This window comes from Capra hircus, chromosome 1, assembly GCF_001704415.2.
Source record: "Capra hircus breed San Clemente chromosome 1, ASM170441v1, whole genome shotgun sequence".
In the NCBI taxonomy this organism is placed as follows: Eukaryota; Metazoa; Chordata; class Mammalia; order Artiodactyla; family Bovidae; genus Capra; species Capra hircus.
This window is the reverse complement of record NC_030808.1, coordinates 87,000,223-87,025,305: the sequence shown is the minus strand read 5'-3', so window position 1 is coordinate 87,025,305 and position 25,083 is coordinate 87,000,223. Positions and strand designations below refer to the sequence as shown.

The 25,083-nt window shown below is 42.5% G+C and overlaps 1 protein-coding gene across 1 annotated transcript in view; it reads left to right on the top strand.

Moving 5' to 3' along the window:
* The window catches only part of USP13 (ubiquitin specific peptidase 13 (isopeptidase T-3)), a 135,517-nt gene extending 113,558 nt beyond the window's left edge, over positions 1 to 21,959 (top strand). Inside the window, exons 20-21 of the mRNA XM_018047535.1 lie at positions 15,492 to 15,576; positions 17,124 to 21,959. Coding sequence (XP_017903024.1) covers positions 15,492 to 15,576; positions 17,124 to 17,217 — 179 coding nt within the window. The 3' untranslated portion in view covers positions 17,218 to 21,959. The remainder of the gene's footprint in view (positions 1 to 15,491; positions 15,577 to 17,123) is intronic.

Sequence of the window (25,083 nt, the reverse complement as noted above, 5' to 3'; positions counted from 1 at the left end):
GTAAGGCCTCCTCAGACAACCATTTTGCCTTTCTGCATTTCTTTTTCTTGGGGATGGTTTTAATCACTGCTTCCTATACCAATGTTACGAACCTCCATCCATAGTTCTTTAGGCACTCTTATCAGATCTAATCCCTTGAATCTATTTGTCACTTCCACTGTGTAATCGTAAAGGATTTGATTTAGGTCATACCTGAATGGCCTATTGTTTTCCCTACTTTCTTCAATTTAAGTCTGAATTTTGCAATAAGGAGTTCATGATCTGAGCCATAGTCAGCTCCTGGTCTTGTTTTTGCTGACTATATAGAGCTTCTCCATCTTCCTGCAAAGAATATAATCAATCTGATTTTGATATTGACCATCTGATGATGTCCATGTGTAGAGTTGTCTTGTGTTGTTGGCACAGGGTGTTTGCTTATGACCCTTGTGTTCTCTTGGCAAAACTCGGTTAGTCTTTGCCCTGCTTCATTTTGTACTCTAAGGCCAAACTTGCCTGTTACTGCAGGTATCTCTTGACTTCCTACTTTTCATTCCAATCCCCTATGATGAAACGGACAACTTTTTTTGGTGTTAGTTCTAGAAGGTCTTGTAGGTCATCATAGAACTATTCACTTTCAGCTTCTTTGGCATTAGTTGTTGGGGCATAGACTTGGATTACTGTGATGTTGAATGGTTTGCCTTGGAAATGAACAGAGATCATTTTGTCGTTTTTGAGGTTGCACGCAAGTACCACATTTCAGATTCTTCTGTTGACTATGAGGGCTACTGCATTTCTTCTAAGGGATTCTTGCCCACAGCAATAGATATAATGGTCATCTGAATTAAATTTGCCCATTTCCATTCATTTTAGTTCACCGATACCTAAAATGTTGATGTTCACTCTTACCATCTTCTGTTTGACCACTTCCAGTTTACCTTGATTGATTGATCTAACATTCCAGGTTCCTATGCAATATTGTTCTTTACAGCATCAGATTTTACTTTCACCATGAGACACATTCACAGCTGGGCATTGTTTCAGCTTTGGCCCATCCTCTTCATTTCCTCTGGAGCTGTTTCTCTGCTCTTCTCCAGCAGCACATTGGACATCTACTGACCTAGGGGGTTCATTTTTCAGTGTCATATTTTTTTGCCTTTTCATACTGTTCATGGGACACTCAAGCCAAGAATGATGAAGAGGTTTGCCATTCCCTTCACCAGTGGACCACATTTTGTCAGAACTCTCCACCATGACCTGTCTGTCTTGGGTGGTTTCCTCCATCACATGGCTTATAGTTTCATTAAGATGCACAAAGCTGTGATCAATTTGGTTAGTTTTCGGTGATTGTGGTTTTGTCTCTGTCTGCCTTCTGATGGATGAGGATAAGAGGCTTCCTGATAAAGGAGGGACTGGCTGGCTGTAGGGGAAACTGGGTCTTGCTTTGATGGGAAAGGCCATGCTTAGTAAATCTTTATTCCAATTTTCTGTTGATATATTTTCTAAACTGTTTCTCCTGGATGTTGAAGAGTTCCTGATCTTGCAGTTGGCCTTTCTGCAGGGATTTGATTAGAATTATATTGAATTCATAGGTTCCACTCTGAAAAATATGTATTCTTTATAGGTGAGTTGTTTACATTCTCAAGACATTGCTTTTTAACTTTATTTTGGTTGGTGAATTGGCTTGAACATTTGGGGGTAATGAGGAAAATTTAAAGGTTTAGGTAATTTCTATTTAGGAGCAAAATGGACAGCCCAAACAGACAAATCAAATAAAACCAACAACAGTTTTCAGGGTTCTTTTATAAGTAGTAGGATTGCTAAGCCAAACTTGTTTAAACAAAATGGTATGTGTTGTATCATAAAAGCTAGCAGGTCCCAGGAAGACTTGACTTTGGGCATGCCCTTGACTCCAGAACGCAAACCCTTTTGTCTGGGTGTATGGTCTGGCTCTGTTTCCTTAGGGTTGGTTCCAGTCTTAAACAGGCACTCCCTCATGGCCGCAAGATGGCTGCCAATGCGTCATACTATTAAAACTTTCCAGGTTAAAATTCAGCAGAAAGTGTCTTGTCCCTGAGTTCTCTGCAGAGGTTCTGAGCATATGAGGGTCTGTCTTCAGGTGGTGCTAGTGGTAAAGAGCCTGCCTGCCAATGAAGGGGACACAAGAGATGCAGGTTTGATCCCTGGGGTGGGAAGATCCCTTGGAGGAGGGCATGGCAACCCACTCTCTTTGCCTGGAGAATCCCATGGACAGAGGAACCTTGTGGTTCTGACTCCTTTGTGACCTCATGGACTTTAGTCCACCAGGCTCCTCTGTCCATGGGATTTCCCAGGCAAGAATACTGGAGTAGGTTACCATTTCCTTCTCCAGGGGGTCTTCCCAATCCAGGCATCAAACTCGTGTCTCCTGCATTGGCAGGAGAATTCTTTACTGCTGAGTCACAAGGGAAGACCTAAGAGTAGGTTACTCTTACTTTAAGGAGTAGCGTGGCTACTGGCATGTCACTACAGCCTGTTAACTCCGAAAATAATGACATGGAAGGTGTTTGAACTGAAAAAACAGTGACTGGGATTAAAGGAGCACTTGCATCAAATTCTTCCTTTAGGGAATATGTTAATTAAAAATGTCTACTGTCAATCTTTTGAATGAGGAAGCAATGTCATTGCCTCATGTTATCTAATTTGATTAAAAGGGTTCATGCTTTCAACACTTGGTATAAAAGTAGCTGTGCTTTACTGAATGTCTACTAAATGCCAGGCATTTCCATTACTGATTTTTCCTGGCTCCTCACAGTGAGGAAGTGGTAGCTAATAAGATACCTCCTTGCTTGTGGTACGACCACCTTGTACCACAAAATCAGGTCTGGCTGATTTTGAAGGCTGCATTTTGTCCTTTGCCCCCTCTTGAGTCATCCTATTTCAGGTTTTCTAAATTGGAACACAGGCAGGAGCCTATTTTTCAGAAGACTATTTATGGTCATCTCTTACCTGTCTTAAGAGCTATACTTAACTTTCTGTTGAGTTTTTGAAATTCTTAAGAAGTGGGAAATCAAGTCATCAGTCTGACCTATCTGGGCTCCTACCATTTGCAAAATCATTCCTGTTTCTGTGTTACACTTAATGAGTGCTTAGTTGTTGTTTTTTTTAAAGAACTCACTGATTGCCAATGTAATTAAAATGTGATTAGGCTGTGATTACTCAGAACCTGCTCCGGCTCCTTCAGCCACATCGCTCTAATGGTGCAGACATCTTCTGCTGCAGCTGAGAATTTTCCAGCAAGGAGAGCAGAGAGACATTTCATTTACATAATGGTGGGGCTCCCACCATTCAGAACTCCCCAAGGAGTGCAGTCAGAACGGGAGCTGTAGGCCGGGAGCTGTAGGCCGGGGAGGCTAAGCCCCGGGGGGCTCCTCAAAAGCTGCACACACTGAATACATCTGGGTTCTCTTTCTCACTCCCCATCAGCTCCTGTGCTTTTCAGTGGTACTATGGAAGTTGAGAGGAAGCCACTCTGGAGTAAACTAATTTACACTGAAGTATAAGTGGCCAGGAACTATTGAGCTTGGAGGAAAGTCTTTGCTACTTGTTGTTTTAGGCAGTATGACAATGAGAAGCCCAGGTGGATTGTGATTTTGAGTTGGCTGGAGTTGGGGAGGCAATTTGTAGACCTTTTAAGATTCTGTCCATGTTATCAGTTACCTTAAGCTGTTATTGATTTACTGAAATCCTCTGTTCTCTCTTTTTTGGGAATTGAATAGTTTTCTAAAGGCTCCAAATCCACTCCTTGCCCCCCACCACACTCCGTGGGTCTTTTCTCAGAGCAGGAATGAGGGAGACCAAGCAGTTGAAGGTAGGGAGATTGCAGATGCAGGATGCCTGTGAGTCAGACGCTGGGAAATTGGGAATGACATTTTCCCTTCTGTTGTTAGGGATGGGTAATGAAACACATTATTCAAGTTAGGAAGATTCAGCTGGAAAATTCAGTCTTGGTTTCTCATCCGCAGGCTGCAGAGCACCCGGGGTCTTGGTGTTTGTTCTAAGCAGTTTTTGGTGTTTCTGTAATCTGGGGAGATGTCTGTGCTGTCAGCCGTGCCCGACTCTTTGTGACCCCATGGACTGTAGCCCACCAGGCTTCTCTGTCCTTGGGATTTCCTGGGCAAGAATACTGGAGTGGGTTGCCATTTTCTTCTCCAGGGAATCTTCCCAACCCAGGATTGAACTCAGATCTCTTGCATTGACAGATAAATTGTTTATTGTCTGAGCCACCAAGGAAAGCCTGTATTCTGAGCACTCTGTAAACGGACTAAATAGTGTGTCCTGCCCTCACAGTCTCATGCTTTTTAAGTAGATATACATGCTTAAATGATTTATAAAATGTAAATTAATCACACTCCTGAATCTAGCATTGCTTTTGGTCATTATGTGTTGTTAAACTATAGTTTTCAAAAAAGTAAAATGACTGTCAGGTACATGAAAACTGAACCTATAGACAGATTTTCTTTGATTTATTAGGGAACCAGTTAGTTGTTATTACTGATTCAAAAGCATCTGAAAAGATGCTTTTAGAATATTTAAAGATAATCTGATGGCTGAGTTAGATGTATAATTAGTATCTATGAGGATCGTAACTCCTGGAAGTTACAGGTGTTGGCAGAAGAAAAACCTCAGAATCTAAAAGTTGCAAGTTTTATTCAGGGAACCTAGTGAGGACAGTATCATCTGAGGAATTCTCTGAAGAGGTAAAGAAGGAGCCAAGGTATATATTAATAGGAGTTTTGCTAGCAGAAAAACATGTAGTTGAACATCAAAAGCTTACTGCTAATCACAAAGAAAACATATCTCAAGTTAATGATCGTAGTACTTTTCCATGTCGGGGAAGATGCAAGATTCTTAGCTCATTGAAATCATTCCTTAGAAATGAGTCTTAACTGTCTATCTAAGGTCAGTATCCAGAGTACAGAAAGGTTACTGTTTTTTCTCCCTCCTGAATTCCCTGAGGCTGCACTGTGGTCAGTGGGAGCAGCTGAAGGCTTGTTCTTTGTAGAGCTGGAATGGCAGGCAGCATTCTCCATCTACAGCGCCCCCTCCTGGTCACAGATTTGATCTGGGGTTGGGAGGCGTTTCATGACAAATTTGTCTCACTGTACTAGGAATTCTCCTGCTTAGGTCAGAGGGAGATTTCGTTGATAGGCCATTCAACAAGGTTTTTTTTTTTTTTTTTTTTCAATTAGGCCCTGTTGATAACCTAAAATTCTCTGGCTTGTCTGTCATACTAGTTTACAATCTAGGAAGTTCTTTCCCTTATTCTTCTTCCTACGTCTTGTTGTTCAGTCACTCAGTTGTGTCCGACTCTTTGCGACCCCATGCACTACAGCTCACCAAGCTTCCCTGTCTTTCACTATCTCCTGGAGTTTATTCAAACTCATGCCCATTGATTTGGTGATGCCATCCAACCATCTTATTCTTTGTTGCCCCCTTCTCCTCCTGCCTTCAATCTTTCCCACCATCAGGGTCTTTTCATCAGGTGGCCAAAGTATTGGAGCTTCAACATCAGCTTTTGCAATGAATACTCAGGATTGATTTCCTTTGAGATGGACTGGTTGGATCTCCTTGGAAGGGACTCTCCAGAGTCTTGTCCAACACCACAATTTGAAAGCATCAGTTCTTTGGCGCTCAGCCTTCTTTATGGTCCAACTCTCACATCTGTACATGACTACTGGAAAACCATGGCTTTGACTATACAGACCTTTGTTGGTAAGGTGATGTCTAGGTTTGTTACGGCTTTTCTTCCATGGAGTAAGCGTCTTTTAATGTCGTGGCTCCAGGGCTTCTCTGGTGGCTCAGCAGTAAATAATCTGCCTGAGATGCAGGAATTCCAGGAGATACAGGTTCAGTCCCTAGGTTGGGAAGATCCCCTGGAGGAGAACATGGCAACCCACTCCAGTATTCTTGCCTGGAGAATCCCATGGACAGAGGAGCCAGGCTGGCTACAGTCTATAAAGTTGCAGAGAGATGAACTGAAGCGACTTAGCACACATACAGTCACTGTCCACAGTGATTTTGGAGCCTGAGAAAATACACTCTGTCACTGTTTCCATTTCTTCCTCCCATCTTTTTGCCATGAAGTGATGAACCAGATGCCATGATCTTAGTTTTTGGATGTTGAGTTTTAAGCCAACCTTTTCAGTCACCTCTTTCACTTTCATTAAGAGGCTTTTTAGTTCATCTTCGCCTTCTGCCAAAAGGGTGGTGTCATCTGCATATCTGAGGTTATTGATACTTCTCCCTGCAATCTTGATTCCAGCTTCATCCAGCCTGGCATTTCACATGATGTACTCTGCATATCAGTTAAATAAGCAGGATGACAATATATAGCTTTGACATACTCCTTTCCCAGTTTGGAATCAGTCTGTTGTTCCATGTCCAGTTCTAACGGTTGCTTCTTGACCGGCATACAGGTTTCTCAGGAGGCAGGTAAGGTGGTCTGGTATCCCAACTCTTTAAGAATTCCACACAGTCAAAGGCTTTAGTGTAGTCAATGAAGCAGAAGTATATGTTTTTCTGCAATTCCCTAGTTTTTTTTATGGTCCAGCAGATGTTGGCATTTTGATCTCTGGTTCCTCTGCCTTTTCTAAGTCCAGTTTCTACATCCGGAAGTTCTCAGTTCATGTACTGTTGAAGCCTAACTTGAAAGATTTTGAGGATTACCTTGCTAACATGTCAAATGAGCACAATTGTGTAGTAGTTTGAATGTTGTTTGGCATTACCCTTCTTTGGGATTGGAATGAAATCTGACCTTTTCCAGTCCTGTGGCCATTGCTGCATTTTCCAAATTTACTGACATATTGAGTGTAGCATTTTAACAGCATCATCTTTTAGGGTTTGAAATAGCTCGTCTGAAATTCCATCACCTCCACTAGCTTTGTTTATAGTACTGCTCCCTCAGGCCTACTTGTCTTCACACTCCAGGATGTCTGTCTGTTGTTTTCCCTTATTTCTTTGCATTGATCACTGAGGAGGGCTTCCTGCATTTCTTCTTGGGGGTGATTTTGGTCATTGCCTCCTGGACAATGTCATAAACCTCTGTCAGTAGTTCTTCAGGCGCTTTGTCTATCAGATCTACTCCCACGAATCTGTTTGTCCCATGTCTAGAGCTGTACTATTATGGTTATTCTGTATAGAGTTATATATCCAATCAGTTACCTCAAGTTGTTTCAGTTCAGTTCAGTCGCTCAGTCGTGTCCGGCTCTTTGTGACCCCATGAATCACAGCACGCCAGGCCTCCCTGTCCATCACCAACTCCCAGAGTTCACCCAAACTTATGTGCATCGAGTCAGTGATGCCATCCAGCCCTGTCATCCTCCGTCATCCCCTTCTCCTCCTGCCCCCAATCCCTCCCATCATCAGGGTCTTTTCCAATGAGTCAACTCTTCGCATGAGGTGGCCAAAGTACTGGAGTTTCAGCTTTAGCATCAGTCCTTCCAGTGAACACCCAGGACTGGTCTCCTTTAGGATGGACTGGTTGGATCTCCTTGCAGTCCAAGGGACTCTCAAAACTCTTCTCCAACACCACAGTTCAAAAGCATCAATTCTTCGGTCCTCGGCTTTCTTCACAGTCCAACTCTCACATCCATACATGACCACTGGAAAACCCATAGCCTTGACTAGATGGACTTTTGTTGGCAAAGTAATATCTCTGCTTTCCAATATGCTATCTAGGTTGGTCATAACTTTTCTTCCAAGGAGTAAGCGTCTTGTAATTTCATGGCTGCAATCACCATCTGCAGTGATTTTGGAGCCCCCCAAAATAAAGTCTGACGCTGTATTCACTGTTTCCCCATCTATTTCCCATAAAGTGATGGGGCCAGATGCCTTGATCTTAGTTTTTTGAATGTTGAGCTTTAAGCCAACTTTTCCACTCTCCTCTTTCACTTTCATCAAGAGGCTTTTTAGTTCCTCTTCACTTTCTCCCATAAGGGTGGTGTCATCTGCATATCTGAGGTTATTGATATTTCTCCTGGAAATCTGGATTCCAGCTTGTGCTTCTTCCAGCCCAGCATTTCATATAAGTTAAATAAGCAGGGTGACAATATACAGCCTTGATGGACTCCTTTTCCTATTTGGAACCAGTCTGTTGTTCCATGTCCAGTTCTAACTGTTGCTTCCTGACATGCATATAGGTTTCTCAAGAGGCAGGTCAGGTGGTCTGGTATTCCCATCTCTTGAAGAATTTTCCACAGTTTATTGTGATCCACACAGTCAAAGGCTTTGGCATAGTCAATGAAGCAGAAATAGATGTTTTTCTGGAACTCTCTTGCTTTTTCCATGGTCCAGCAGATGTTGGCTATTTGATCTCTGGTTCCTCTGCCTTTTCTAAAACCAGCTTGAACATCTGGAAGTTCACGGTTCACATACTGCTGAAGCCTGGCTTGGAGAATTTTGAGCATTACTTTACTAGCGTGTGAGATGAGTGCAATTGTGTGGTAGTTTGAGCATTCTTTGGCATTGCCTTTCTTTGGGATTGGAATGAAAACTGACCTTTTCCAGTTCTGTGGCCACTGCTGAGTTTTCCAAATGTGCTGGCATATTGAGTGCAGCACTTTCACAGCATCATCTTTCAGGATTTGAAATAGCTCCACTGGAATTCCATCACCTCTACTAGCTTTGTTCATAGTGATGCTTTCTAAGGCCCACTTAACTTCACATTCCAGAATGTCTGGCTCTAGATGAGTGATCACACCATCTTACCCACATAATATAACCTAAGGTTTATCACCACTTATTTGACAATGTCTTCCTATGTAATTAACATACCAATTGAACCTAATTACTTTGGGTTGTTTCTGGGGCCCTTGGAATCATCTCAAAGTTAGCTAGAGGTCAAAAGAACTTTGTCAAAGAAATCAAAAGGTTTTAAAACACTAGGTCCTCTAGGATCATAGGTTAGTGTGAAACAATACTTATTCATTGAACCAAAGTGACAATAAAAGATTTGAAAGGCAAATACAGAAAGTTACAACAGATTTCTTAAAAGGTAAGGAAGCTTTACAGTCTGCTGTCAAAAGCAGATCAGTGTCCCCAGAATACTTTGGAGGGTGTGTCTGCAGTGGCTGATGGCTTAATCCTTACAGAACTGGAATCGCATCAGCACTGGCAGACCTCATTTTAATGTGATTCTCTTTTATGTGTTCAGCAGACATTGTGGTTTTTACAAAGTGAAGGCTTGTGGCTGTGGCCTACATCAAGCAAGTCTGTTGAAGCGATTTTTTCCAACAGCATTTGCTCACTTAGTATTTCTGTGTCACATTTTGGTAATTCTCACAATATTTCAGAGCCCCTGTGTCGGTAATATCCCCTGGAAAAGAGAAGCGCTGTGCACTCTAGTATTCTGGCCAGGAGAATTCTATAGACAGAGGAGTCTGGCAGGCTACGGTCCATGGAGTCACAAAGAATCAGACACAGTTGAATGACTTTCACTTTCACCAGCAAAAAGATTACAACTAGTGAAGGCTCAAATGATGGTTAGCATTTTTTAATCCATAAAGTATTTTTAAATTAAGATATGCACATTTCTTTTTTAGACATATGCTATTGCATACTGAATAGGCTATAGTATAATGTAAAACATAGTTTTTATTTATATGCACTGGGAAACCAACAAAATTCATGTGACTTGCTTTATTTAGATAATTGCTTTATTGTGGCGGCCTGGAACCAAACCGACAATCTCTCTGAGGCATGCTTGTATATATTCCACCAGAGAGAACTTTTTGGTATCTTTGCCAGACAAAAATCAACAAGTTAACAAGTAACAAGTGTGGAATCTTTAATCAGTAGTAAGTGGTGAGAGGAAGTAAGTTCATTACCCTAGACTAGGGCTCTGCACACTTTTTCTCCAGATAGTAAATGTTTTAGGCCTCATGGGCCGTACACTTGTCATCTCATATTTTTGAACCCCCTCTTTTCTCCTTTCTCCCTGGCAGCACAGAAACAGGCTGTGGGCTGGATTTGGCCTATGTGGCATCATAGTATGCTGGTCCCTACCCTAGATGATCCTTGGGTGGCCATTTCTCCATATGGTCCTGTTGGGGGAATGTGTGATTTCCTCAGTTCTGTCTTGTTGCAACAAAAATTTGAAGCAATGGACAGACCAGTGTTACGGCTCTGTGTAGTTTCTTTGGATGGACCAGCGTTACAGCTCAGTTTTATTTAGAAAGTAAAGGAAAATACATCCTCAAGGTGTGAGGGCTGGCCAACCCAAAAGACATGAAGAGAAGAGAAGCCCCTCCCACCCAATTTTGACTCTTTTTGCATGTTTTTTCTCCTCCCCCTGGGCCTGCCCTATGTGAATCGGGCTAGCCAGGAGGGTTGTTTGTTTTATCAAGGTTGTCGCTCCATCCTCCTCAGACCTTCCTTTGTTCTATTTTCCCCTGATTTTCCCTTCTTTGTCTTTTAGCCACTGCCATTCTGGACTCCTTTTTCCTATTCTAACTACCTAACAACACAAAAGAGCATTCTGCCTACCTCTTTTGCTTTCCAAGTTTGCATTTAATTTTCCTGACGGTGCTTTCTTTTTCAAAGAGTAAAATCAAGTATAATCCCTTATTACTTTGGGTGGGGGTGGTAAAATTTAGATATTAAAAATTCTTCTTATTAGAAAGGCTGGGGACATGTTCCTAAATTCAGAAAAGGACAGGTTTATTGGAAGAGGGAAGTAGGGACGAAGGATGCTAGTTTCAGACACTTTAATTCTGACTCGTTACAGGGACTCCACTGGCCAGAGGTTGAACATGGTAGTTTAGGTAGTTTTGTCCAGTTCTTCTAGACAGTGTAAAATGTCCCTGTTGAAAGTCAACAACAACAGAAAATGTTTTGTGTATTTATTTGGCTGGGCTGGGTCTTAGCTGAGGCATGCAGAATCTAGTTCCCTGACCAGGAATTGAGCTGGGCCTGCTGCACTGGGAGCATGGTGTCCTAGCCACTGGACCACCAGGGACGTCTTGAAAGTCAACATTTTAAAAGTGATTTACCTTGCTTTAAAATGCTTTTTCTAGCTACATAAAAAGGGGTCTCTGTATTTTCTGAGAGTGTGATGATGCTGTTTTTTGGAGGGAGATCTCTGGCAACTGGGAGAAGAATCAGCAGTGGCTTCACTGTCTGGTTTATTCACCTTGATGTTCTCTTTGGAAACAGATATAAATTGAGATTTCTTACCTGTTGAATTTTTTTCAAATTTATTGAGACTCTCTCTTTTGCTATTTGTTCCTAGCAGGAGGCCTTGAATAATGCATGGAGTGGTTGCTTCTATTGATAAACACAGTTAATTTTAATTATAGGACTAAGATTTATGCTAATCTTTTTTCTTTGTTTTTATGATTTTGAGTATACATGTGAATTAATTGCTTTTAACTAAAGAGGGAAAAATGTCTTTTGGGGGCTTAAAGACGTTTGGCTGTGAGTGTATGGATTTGTTCTTTTCTCTATGTCTGTCTGTTTTGTTAACATGCTGGGTTGTTGGTATCTGAGCAACATTTCACTGAAGTCACCCTGGTTTATTGGGAAGTGCTCATTAAATATTTGGTTCAATTATTTTAAGATGTTGTTTTGGGGCTTCCCTGGTGGCCCAGATGGTAAAGAATCCACCTGCAATGTGGGAGACCTGGGTTTGATCCCTGGATTGGGAAGATCCTGGGAGAAGGGAACAGCTACCCACTCCAGTATTCTTACCTGGAGAATTCCATGGACAGAGAATCCTGGCAGGCTGTAGTCCATGGGGTCACAACTGGACTGAGTGACTCTCACAGTTTAGGGGGGTCAGTTCCTTGTGAGGGAAGATCAGTTCCTTGTGAAGGATCATGTTCTTTCTTTATTTCATGAAGATTCTAAGAGGGTATAGCCACGTAGTGAGAGATCAGCCCCAAATCTCTCAAACTAAAGATTTAGAATTTGATATAAAATTATTCCAGAAGAGCTTTAAAAACCAAGCAGGGTCAAGGAACATGAAAAAGTTTCAGCTCATAATCACTCTTGTTTAGCAGGTGGTGTGGGTTCTTAGTGACAGGGAACCCTAGGGGACGGCAGACAAGGTCTCTGCATCACTAAGTGCCAGGCAAAATGATTATCATTCACAACTCTTCTTGTCTGTTTTCTGTTTCATACCTGTGATTTTTCGCTTTTGGTTTTTTTGTTTTGGAGGGGAGGAGTTGTCAGTTAATGTGATAGCTAACAACAGAAACTTAGTTGATGATGGGAAAGACAATCCTCTCTGATTCATTCCTTTTTAAATATCTCTAATTTATACCCCAGTTTATACTTTTATAGGTGGTTTATAAAAATACATACAATATGAAAAGATATAAAAACAAATCAGGACATGGGGTGAAGGAAGACATGCCTACTGCATGTCTGTACTGTTTTCTGTGCCTGGAATATTCCAGTAAACAAAACAGACATGTGAAATAAATATTTGGTAATTTTATAATAATAAAAAAACCCCCACCAACAAAACAAACTTATCGTCCTTATGGAGGACATAGCCTGGGATAAAAGGAGATAGTGAACAAATACACACATACATATGTGATAAGGTGTTATTTTGAGCTCCATGCACAACAGTAAAGAAAGGTTGGGATGAGGGTGGGGTGGAAGGAGCGGAGGAGTCGCTATTTATGAGGAAGCCCTCTCTGAGATGACACTTGATCTGAGACCTCTATGAAGTGAGGAGCGGATCATGTGGCATCTGAAAGAAGAGCTCCAGGTTGAGGGAACCATAGGTGTGGGGCTTGAAGGCCTCCCTGTCAGTGAGAGGAGTAGCTGGGGCATGCTTTAGTAGCAGCCAGGGGGCTGGAGGAGCTGGAGTGGAGTGAGCAGGAGAGTGGGAGCAGGTTGGGGGCCATCATGGGTCGGTGTAAGCGAGCTTTGAAGCCGTACTAAGAATGGTCACTAGGGGGTATGGGAGGAAGCAGGGAGCCCTGGTAGGAGTGGTCTACTGTACTAATTCAGACAGGAGGTGCTGGTAACTTGGACTGGGGGTTACTAGTGGAGGTGGTAAGTAGTAGTCGATTCTGTATATATTTTGAAGGAAATGGTGGGAGGATAGAAGGCTCGATAAACTGGCAACGAAAGGGAACTTTCTTAACCTGATAAAGGGCATCTACCCACATCCCTGGTGGCTCAGCTGGTAAAGAATCCGCCTGCAATGAGGGAGACCTGGGTTTGATCCCTGACTTGGGAAGATCCCCTGGAGAAGGGAAAGGCTACTCACTTCACTATTCTGCCTTGGAGAATTCCATGGACTGTATAGTCCATGGGGTCTCAAAGAGTCAGACATGACTGAGCAACTTTCACTTTCACCTAAACCCCACAGCCCACATCATGCTTCATGGTAAAAGACTAAATGCTTTTCCCCTGAGAGCAGGAACAAGATAAGGATGTCCCCTCTTGCTATTTCTGTTTACTCCTGCCATTTCTGTTTAACATTGTGCAAGACGTTCTCAAAGAAGGCAATGGCAACCCACCCCAGTACTCTTGCCTAGAAAATCCCATGGATGGAGGAGCCTGGTAGGCTGCAGTCCATGGGGTTGCGAAGTTGGGCATGACTGAGCAACTTCACTTTCACGCATTGGAGAAGGAAATGGCAACCCACTCCAGTATTCTTGCCTGGAGAATCCCAGGGACGGGGGAGCCTGGCGGGCTGCCGTCTGTGGGGTCGCACAGAGTCGGACATGAGTGAATCAACTTAGCAGCAGAAGCAGCAAGAGGTTCTAGCTATGGCAGTTAAGCAAGAAAAAGAAATAGGCAAGAAAGAAGTTAAACTATTTCTGTTTGCAAATGACTTGGTCTTGTATATAGAAGGGCTTCCCAGGTGGTGCTAGAGGTAAAGAACCTGCCTGCCAATGCAGGAGACCTAAGAGGCTCAGTTTTGATCCCTGGGTCTGGAAGATCCCCTGGAGGAGGGCATGGCAACCCACTCCAGTACTCTTGCCTGCAGAATCCCATGGACAGGGGAGCCTGACTGGCTATAGTCCCCAGGGTTGCAAAGAGTCAGAAACGACTGAAGCGACTTATCACCCATGTATATAGAAAATTCTAAGGAATTTACTTTAAAAACTACTAGAACTAATAAATGGCTTCAGCAAGATTGCAGGAAACAGGCCAATATACAAAATTCAACTGTAGTTCTATACATGAGTGGTGAACATTCCAGAAATGGAATGAACATAATTCCAGTTAATGCCATGAGATACTTGGAGAGGGAGGGTGGTGGTGGGAACAGAGTTGAAAAGGGAGGGAGGGAGAGAACGTGGAGGGTAGGTGTGAAGATAGAAGGAAGAAAGGTCTGAGGTCGGAGCCCCAGGTCATTAGTGTTTAAAAGTCCAGAAGAAGAGAAGTCAGGCATCTGGACAACCAAAAGAAAGCCATTTCCTGGGGGAAAATGTTTGCGGAGAGGAGGTCTGCAATATGTAGTGTACTGACTGAGGATTCATAGCTGAATGCATGGATTAGTCCTGGTAAACGGCAAGGGAGAGAAAGGGTGAGAGAGGGAGCAGCAAGGAAAGGGTCTGTCCAGAACCAACACCCTTGTAAAATGCAACAAAAATTGAGTACCAAAAGAATGAATAGGCAAGCCCGTTTTTTCCCTTATCAGATTCAACAGACATGAATATTACTCTCAAACTATTATAAACACTCGCTCAGCTTCTGTACCTATCCCATCGTAGTCTGTAGCAGTTTGCGGAGACGGACGAGTACCAGTCTGTACACCCACTTTGTGTTGTGAAGGTGTTGTGTGGGCCTCGGTTTGGCCAGGGGAGCATGAGCTGAAATTTGTTCACTGTGGATTTGGCACAGCATCTGTGCTAGATGACAGGAGGTATTTGTTAGAGAATAAGTGTCCATCTCAGGCTCCAAGAGACTACATATCTCCTTGTTCAGAAAGCATGAAGCCTGAATTTTGGTCCCATTTGGTTTATCATCATGAGCAAGTCAGAAATCACAGGATGTATATTCTGAGCATTATCCCTGTCTATAAATGATAACAGCTATCTGCTTTCTTCCTCTGAATCCTGACATTTCTGTGGTATTTTAGTCTGAATTGCTCATTTAAGCCTCATAGAGCGTTGTAAAGTGGGTGGATTTTGCATTTCTGTGAAGAAAGGAGTTCTGAGAGGCGAAACAACTTTTCCACCCTCATGCTGCTTGGAGGTGATGGAGCCAGGACCACCCTTTTAGGCCCATGTGCTTGCCACCAGACTGGGCTGTGGGATTTCTAATCCCTTTTCAGATAGGCGCTTACTGTCAGCTCTCCTATATCCTGTTTTGTTGCGATTTGCAGGTTGAAGTTACTGTCACGTTGCGGGTGTGTGTATGTGTTCTCAGCCTAGCAACTAAATACATTTTGTTTTTAAGTCTGAACAGTTGCTGGATTCCATTCTCCTTGGCACTAAATTCTGAACAGAAGTGCTATTTATTTCTAGAAATGCTGCCTAGTAACTGAGTTGTTTCCTCTTCCGTAGTGTATGAATTATTTGCGTTCATCAGTCACATGGGAACGTCTACAATGAGTGGCCACTACGTCTGTCACATTAAAAAGGAAGGAAGGTGAGTCTTTTTAAGAAGGTAGAATGATATCTGTGTTTTATTGAGCACCTGCTATGTGCCAGGCACTCCACTGGGTGTCTCATTTGGTTCCCACAGTGGTCTTGTAGGGATAGACTCTCAAAGCCATTGTATACATCAAGACACTGAAGCTCAGAGAGGCTGAACAGCTTGGCCTTTGCAGCTGTATCAGAGCTGGTGCTGAGAGCCACTGTTCACCATCATAGCAGGGGGACCTCCCAGACTCAAGAGGCTTCCTGCAGAAGAACGCGAGTCTGTATTTGGAACCTCTGCAGGATTGCCAGATTTAGCCAACAAAATGAAGCAAAGCCAGAAAACCAGGATGCCCTACTATGTTTGAATTTCAGATGATGAATAACTTTTTAGTATAAATATGTCTCAACTATTACATGGGACATCCTTATATTAAAAAAGTATTTGCTGTTTATATGATACTCAAATTTGACTGGATATCCTGTGTTCTGTCTGGCAGCTCTAATACCTAGTGTTCGCCCTGTTGTAGCCTTGGCTTCAAGAACTGTGAGGGGTGTGGCGAGCTGGGAATGAGACAGTTGTGGGGTGTCAGGCCACTGTTCTCTTCCGAGTCTTCTTCCTGGGCTGGATCCCCCAGGGCGCCCCTGGTTTCCCCTCCTTGAACTCCCACTGAGTGGCCTGTCCTGTGGGTCAGCTCTGCTTGAGGCAGCGCTTGGCCCCATGGACACTGGAGAACCACATAACCTTGGCCTCTCCCGGTAGAACACTGGCCTCTTGCTGCAGGAGTGACTGGTCTCCAGCCAGAAACCCACAGTGCTCCTTTTCCATGTGTCATTTAAGTCTTGGCTTCTCAGCTTTGTGGAATAGTTGAGCACAGGAACTTAATTTATAGTGAATTCATTTTATTACCAACCATGACAGCTCTTTAAAAAATATATTTCTTAAGAAAAATAGCTTAATTAGAATAGAAAAAGCAGTGAATTTCATCATAAGGAGTTTGTAAGATACAAAATCATATGAAGAACATGTTGTCTGGAAGCAGAGAGAGAACCGTAGTCTCTATTTTGATACATTTCTGTTTTACTGTTTTCAATGGGAAGAGGGTATGTGTTTGTCTGTATACACGCATATGTATGTATTTACAACTTTTCTAAAAGCTTGAAGTTCGTACACAGTAAGTACAATTTTGTAATCTGCTTTCCCCTTCATATTGTATTCTTTTCTCACTCTACCAAATATCATTTGAAGGCATTTTAATGGCTGTATAATTGTTCACTGCATGTCTATTTATGACTGGAATAGACACACATGTCTTTGCCTCCATTTCTGAGGCCGTCTAGGGGCGTCTACAAATGGAAGTGTTTGGGGGCTCCTTTAGGAGCTCCTTCTTGATTGAACTTGAGAATAAAAAGCAGTGTAGTGTTCGCCGGCAATAGACTTGAGTTTGATTTATCTTGAAACATCTTGATTACGTTGAGCATGGTGCAGTTAACTTTCTTCTGCGGTTTCCTAGAACTGACTTAAATCCATCACTCACTTCTGTCTTTTGTTTTCAGATGGGTGATCTACAATGACCACAAGGTTTGTGCCTCGGAAAGGCCCCCTAAAGACCTGGGCTACATGTACTTTTACCGCAGGATACCAAGCTAAACCTCAGATGTACAAATTGGCAAGAAGAAGCCGTACGCCTTTTTAATTTGCCAAAAAAAAAAAAAAAAAAAAAGTAAGAGGTTGGGACAGCCAGACATGAGGGAATACATGGGGTATTTATAGTTTATTTAAAGAACATCATTTGACGCCTTCTAAAATAGAACTGGGAGGAAATTTCTATTAGTGATGATACACTACTGTAGATAGTTTTTCTTTTTATAAATGTTTAAGAAGAAGATGATTTTTAAAAAGTATTCATATTCCTGGTGGGGGACTCTTCCACTAGCACACTGAAAATGGGAAGTGCCACCAGACCCCTGTGTTTTGCTTTAGGGGTCAGTGATAGTGGTCCCCAGAGAAACCCATAGGGCCAGTTGTGCAGCCTCACCCACCATAAACAAAAAGCCCACTTTTGTTTCATGCCGAAAATCAGTAACTGGGCTGAGCTCTATTTGTGACATAATTTTTTTCATGACACACAATAACTTCTGATCTCTCTGTGTATAGTCATTTAGAACATCAGCAACGAAAGATATTTTTAATTTAATCATATCAAAATGCATAATACAATTGTATGAATGTGTGTGAGTGAGACTGAGAGTGCGAGGCCTTTATAGTCAACTAGAAAAGCTGTGACGGGTTGATTTCTCAAGGTTAAAATAGTTGGAAAAAGCAAGTAAATATTTTAAAGAAACTATATCTCAGGAACAGTTAAAAAAAAATTAGTTCCCCACCTAGGTTTTCCAGCATTAGAAGGGCCGTTGCAGTGCTGTCTAGAATTCACTTGGATTTGTGACGTTTGGTGGTATGAACGCAGATGCCCCCAGCAGCAGTGTTTTCTCTGCCAAAAGTAGATGAATTCTGTTTCTCAGCAGCCCTTCCCGCTAAGGCATAGGCGTGTGTGTTGTTAGTTAAAATAGCTGATCTCTTCTTACCATAACACATGACAACTCCCTGGAATCATGATAAGTGTCCCAAATTTGTCCGTAATTTTCTCATCCCCCAGCTCGTCGCTTGCCTCCATGTCTGTGTTTTCTGGGGGCAGAATTTCACCTCTGCCCTTGGTTAATCACCTCCTGACTTGCCTCCTCTGCTTCTCTGCCATGACCAATAGTGTGATTGTCAGCAGTCTAAGGGTTTCAGGTGCAAAGAAACTTTCTGTGATGCTATGAAAGACCATCGTTTCCATTTTGGCATTTCAGTATTTTAGTTGCAACCTGGGATTTGATCAGAGTTTCAGATGTGATGAAAAAGTCTCTAATTTTGAATGGCAGTGTCTAATTTTTCTACTGCTCTTTCTACCGAATGCTAGGGTCTCTGGACTTTCTATTTCAGATTGTGCAGTCAAATAAAAAAGGACTTCTTGCTGTCTGCTTAACATGCTTTTGGTTGGTTAGAAAGGATCTTTCTGGAAACTGTAGGAAAATAAAGTAGAACCAACGAGGTGAAATATAGCACAGAATTTCACAATTCTGTAAATCCAGAAACTGAATTATGAGATATGCATTATGAACAGTCAGGATTCTTGTTATGATGGGGGGCCTTCTCATGGGAGCTCCGTTAGGCTTGTGAGTGAGGGATGCAGAGCCCGAGGCCTGTGGCCTGGGGAGCTGGGTGCTGCTCATGGCCGGGCAAGTCCCCTCATCCCCCCATGTCTCACTTCCCTTCTCTACTACACAATGGTGTGATGACTCTGCCCTTCCTTTCCGGGTGCACTTTGAGAATGTGGTGAGATCTGATACGCTGACCCTCTGAAGAGCAGCAGGTGGTGTGGGTAGTAGAGTGTGCTTCTCTTCTCTCCTGATGTTTCTTCAGTTTGGGGACAAATGAGATTGGCAGAGGGAGGGAGCTCATGGTGCAGTAACTCTCTACTAAACTGCCCACTGGGGTCACCTTTTCACATTGTCTCAGACATCCTAAAGTAGCCCCACTCGGTGGCATAAGTCCCTGACTCTCCTGGAAACCCCCACACTGATCAGCCTTACAAAATCCAGTCTCCTTAGGGAGACTGGATCTCCTGAGGATCATAGTTAATGAACACACACGAAGCACACGTGAAAATGACTTCTTTTGACTGCAGTTACAAAGTGAAGGCCCTTCCTGGGGGGTGGGAGGGGGACTGGGGCTTTGGATTGAAATGTGGACAAAAATAGCATGTGTATTCTGAACAAATTAAAACAGTTTATAATAAATCTTTGCAGAATGAATGGTTTCAAGCCAGTATATACGGTTTTAGGCTACACATTATTCATGAAGTAGAAAAAGAAATTCAGCCCTTTTGATACCTAAACACATCATAAGAAAGTAGAATATGGCTGCCTTTTTTTTCTGCCTCACAAAACAAAGGGCTATTTATACAAGGCAAAGTTTTGTATATGTGTTCTTCTTTATTTCAGATTGTGAGTTGGGGAAAACTGGAGCAAATATCAGTCTTCTTTCATGCTTATAAATGTATTAATATGTATATCTTAATATGTTCAAGGCAGACTTCCCTGGAATCAGAGTCTGGAATATATTGCTTAATTTTATACATGTATGTAGGTGAAATGATTTATGACTGAAAACTGGAATAATGTATTTTGTCAACTGGTCATCAACCTGTTAGGAATCTTCTGTGTTAGGTGGTGGTGTAATTGTGAAATTCTCAGTGTGTGTGTGTGTATGTGAAAGAGAGCACTTTCTTCCTGTAAATATCTTTTGATACCCATCTATATAAAATCCTGATGAATGTGTCTTGAAATGTACAGCATATCAAGGTTCTTGTTTTGTTAGTTGATCTAAATGCCCACATAATTCATCAGAAATCCAGTTTAATTCATATTGGGATTCTTTTTTCGAGGGGAGAAAAAGTATGCAAACAGAACTATTAGGAAGAGTCCCATATGAATGCCATTTTATGTCAACATTGCTTTAATATTTTGAATTGACTTGCTGTTTTCTCCCACCTACAAGAGAATGTGTCTGCCATTCTCCTGTGCTCACTGTGGGTTGTAGGGAGTAGCCTGTTCCTCCCAACATCATCTGTTCCTTTGACCTGAACTGGATGGAGCCTTACCTGCAATCTATAGTGAGAGCACCTGGATTTGTAGCCTGACTCTGCTTCTAAGTGACATGGGGCCAAGTTGCTTTATCTCCCCGGGCCTTTTTCCTTAAAATGAGTGGGTTAGACCAGATAAGCTCAGGAGTCCCTTTCTGCCCTAACATTCAATTCTGTTTTCCTACAGTTGCTACTGTGGTCAGACATGTGAGATGCGAGGACACATAGAGGTTAGATGTTATGTTTCTGGTTAATAGCTCACACATCCCACTTTTGAACTTGTCTCATTTTTAGTGTCCCCACCCCAACTTCTAGTCCCAGTTTCTTGGGTAATTACTTTCTTTTTTTTTTTTTCCCCTCTCTACTTCCCAGTCAGTATTTTGTTACCTTAATCTTCTTCCTCAAAGATGAAAAATCTGCTTTATAGCACATCTTGCCCCGAAAAACATCAGAACTACCTTCGGCTAACTCTGTAACCTTTATGGAATATTATCTTATTCCAACTCAGTTATAGCTATGATCCTCAAGTAAGTTTTTCTACCACAGAAATGATGTCTTTTCATCTGGTAGGCATCACGGTTGCTACATCACATCATCCTTGTGGGGAGATGGCTGGTGTTGGGAGCTGGATGGGGGAACAGGGTTAGATAAATTGTGATTCTATGCTTTACTTAAGGTCGAAAATTCTAGGTTACAGAACAAGCTTCTGTACACTTAAGTTGGTGTATAAGATCGCCCAGGCAGTGCCACAGAGATTCCCTACTCAGTAGATCATCCTGGAAGAGTTTGTGTTATGATTCTGTAGACCCATGTGATTCAGCACAGTGGTTCACATGTGGCTCATGACTGGAAATGTGGTGCTGTAGACAGAAAATGCATACCAGATTTGGAAGGCTTAATACCAGAAAGAATGTGAAATATTGCATCAATATTTTATACTATGCTAAAATGACAGTATTTTAGACATATCAAGAGATTGATAAAGTTTCACTTCCTTTTAATCTTTTTTTAATGTAGCTACCAAAAACGATTGAAATCAGACACGTGTTGCACTTCTGTTGGACACTGCTCCTCTAGGTCAGGTGGTGCGGGGGAGGTAGTGGAGATCACGTAGGCATGGAAGGTAATTCTGCAAAGCATCCATAGAGAAGCAGCACAAACATTTTCATTGGAGTTGGGAGCACTGTGAGCTACAGAATGCCTTCTAGAAAGCAGATTTTTCTACCTAAGAACCAATATATGTATATAGAAGACCCCAAATGAAAACCAGAAATACATGAGCCCAAACCCTGTTCCTTCAGTTTTGCCTAAAAGCTGCTGACTTTGTGTTTCTTTTTAAAGCATCTTCCAGGTGCCAAGGATATTAGCCACATGAGGGTGTTGGGCAGATTTGTTTCACTTTGGGCAACATTCTCTTGTGGTTTCCCCTCCCCGGGTATTGTTTTCATCTGTTCAGAGCTGGGCATGTCGAAATAAATGTGCAAATCTGGCCGCTCCTCCTGGCCTCCGCGGAGGCTGAGCCTGTGGCCTGCACCCATCTGCTTGGTTGGTTCCTGAAAAGAGTTGGTGTTTATTTTGCACTAGTCACAGTTGTTGTTTGAAATATCTCAAATGTTTTGGGAGACTATTTGCCTGTGATGGAAAGAGAGATGGATGATTTATTGCTTCACTTCTTTTAAAATTAAAAGCTATTCTCACAATCTGAGGTCCCTTTGTGGCTCTTTTTTCTTTTGTAAAACTGCCAGGTGAACTGATATTGCCTTTTGCAGGTTCTTATCCATGAGTGGAACAGGTAGCTAATTTTATTTCTTTTTAGGGTTTCTTTGCGTGGGCACTGGGGCTGCTGGGTCCCCATCAATAGTGGAACATTGGTGACGGCACTATGTTACCTCTGTTAAGGAGGGAGGGGCAGGGCGGGGGGAGTCTGTGGTCTCTTCTCTACTGAGTTTCAAGCTGAATGCTGGAATCAGTGAAGACCTTTCTGTGGTTCCCTGCTTCTCAATTTGCTAATGGCTTCCTTAAGGTAGGTATAAGCAGAATCAGCACTAGTTGAATCAAGAGATTTCAGCATTTTTATGACAATATTTCTAGGCTGTATGAGTTTCCTATTGCTGCTGTGACAAATTACCACAAGTTTAGTGGCTTAAGACAATACATTAGGTCAGAGGTCTGGAAGTGGGTCTCACAGGGCTAAAATCCAGGTGTTAGCAGGAGGGGAGCTGTAGGGGAAAATCCATTCCCCACTTCTTTCCAGTTTGGGGATGCTGTTGGCATTCCATGGTTCATTCCTCGGTTCTCCTGACAGCACTGGCATCACTCCAGCATCTGCGTCCATTGTCATATCTCCTGCCTCTTTCTTACAGAGACCCTTGTAATTACATGCATTTACCCAGATAGTCCAGGATAATCTTCCCATCTCAGGATCCTTAATCACAGCTGCAATGTTCCTGTTGCCATGTAAGATTAGGATGTGGACACCTCTCAGGAGCCTTATTTTGCTTGCCATCTAGGGCATGTTAATTGCTACTTAAAATATGTTCATTTAATGCCTACATTTTTTTTAAAGAACAATCCTATTTATCTCCAAAATCCAAGTAAAAAGACTGACATCAGTGTCATATCATCTGTTTTGGTGAGGGACTAAGAAGAGAAAGAAATGATGGGGATAGTGAGAGGTTGCTTACTGCTTAGAGAACTGTAGTTTTAGGACAGTTGTTTGCAAGCCAGCTGCTGCTGCTGGTTGGCATAGCTCATCTTGTCCAGTAACAGAGTTTACCAGTGTGTGAATGTGCTGTTTGAACTCATCATTCAGCTTTTCAGATGTCATCAGTGACAAACTTCAGTCACAGTGGAGAAATTTAACAGGAAAATGGTGAGTAATTCTCATCCCTATGTAACCAATTATTTAAAAATCTACTAGGAAGAGTCTTTCAGCGAGGCAGGAAGTCAGAGTGGAATAATGGCAAGAGTAGAAGCATATAGACAAGTTCAAATCCTGTTTCCAACACAGACGAGCTCTGTGACTTTGGTAAGTACTTAATATCCTGAGATTCAGTCTTCTCATCTGTTCAGGGGCATAATACTTATAATAAGTTGTGTAAAGTATCTGATGGTCTGGTGGACACAGGGTATTTTTACTGTGGTATGTCATCATTTTAACCCATGTAGCATTTTGACTCTATGGAAGTTTTGACCAATTGTTTTAATCTAAAAGTTAAAAAAAAAAAAAGATTACAACAACACTGACTTTTTTTCCAAAAGTGTTTTTCTAGAGATGATTCCATTAAGATGATTCCAATTTATTATGTTAATCTGTATATCATGGTTCGTCATTCAGAAACTACTAACCATCTGCTATGTGCAGGGCATTGTTTTTCTTGGACGTTGTTCAGTCGCTCAGTTGTGTCCAACTCTGTGATCCCATGGACAGGATAGGTCTTTTCTTAGACTTATCAGTAAACAAGGTAGATATGGGTCTCTGCCCTTGCTAAGTTAATTTTCTACCAAAGAGAGATGCTAAACGTAAGAAGTAAATGGTATGTTAAAACGTACTGAGTCTTTCAGGAAAAAAGAAGTAGAGCAGGAATGGACATGCACGTTGAGGTACTAAATCAGGGAGGTGCTGGCCAGGGAAGGTGCCATTTGGAAGTGAGATTTGAAAGAAGACTTGAAGGTGGCGAAGGCGTCATTCATCCAAATAGATGTCTGGGGCAAGGAGACACTTGGCAGAGGGACCAGGCTGGAGTAGCAGCCCCAGGGTAGGAACGTATCTGATATGTTAGAGACGCAGCAAGGGAACCAATGTGGTTAGAAGGGGAGGAGGAGAGTAGGAGCCAGATTGCCTTAGCCGAAGAGGCATTGGAAGGGTGTGGCTCTAGAGTAAAATGGGGAGCCCTGAACTGCTCTGCCCAAATTTTCAGGGAGATTGTTCTTTGTTTAGCTGAGATGACAGGAAGACAAGGACAGAAACAGGGCTACTGTGGTGAGCAAGGGGAGATACTGATGCTCAGAGGGACGGATGGTATCAGTGGGGGTAGTGTGGATGGGCAATTCTAGATACATTTGAATGTAAGGCCAATAGGATTTCCTGATGGATAGGATGTGGGGTGTGAGGGAATGAGTAGCTAAAGCTGCCCCCCAAAGTTTTTCTTCTGAGCAATTGAAGAATGTAGTTGCAGTCAGCTAAGGTGGTAAGGGTGTGGTGAGGTTACAGCTGGTGGTGGGAAAAGATGATCAGGAGTCTGGCTGGGGACATGTTGAGGTTGAAGTGCCTATTAGAGCTCCATGGCTGATGCTGAGTAGGAAGCTGAACATACTATACAACTCTGGACTTTGGATAGAAGTCTGGACTGTAGATATAAAATGGGGAGTGGTTGGTATCTAGACAGGTGGGATTGTCAATGGAGGGAGACCGGAAATAACAGAGGTCCCGGGGCTGAGCCCTTGAACATAAGTCAGGGAGAAGATGAGCCAGCAAAGGAGCCTAGGGACGAGTGGCCACTGTCGTGCATGGAAACCAAGAGCACAGTGCCTGGAAGGAAGCCAAGTGAGGAAAGCATCCTGAGGAGGTGAGAGTGACCAAATAACTGTGGTAGGCTGAGTGAGATGAGTTCACCGTGAGACTGATCAACTTGGAGTCATGTGTAGTCTCCATGGGAGCAGTTTGGGAGAGGAATTGCAAAACATGAATGCAGACAATTCTTTGGAGGAGTTTTGGTACAAAAGAAAGAAAGCGGGGTGGTGACTGCTAAGGGAAGTGAGTGGGATTGAGAGCACTTTTTCCTTTTAACTATGAGAAATAAGATGGTCAAATAAAGAACATGCAGGGT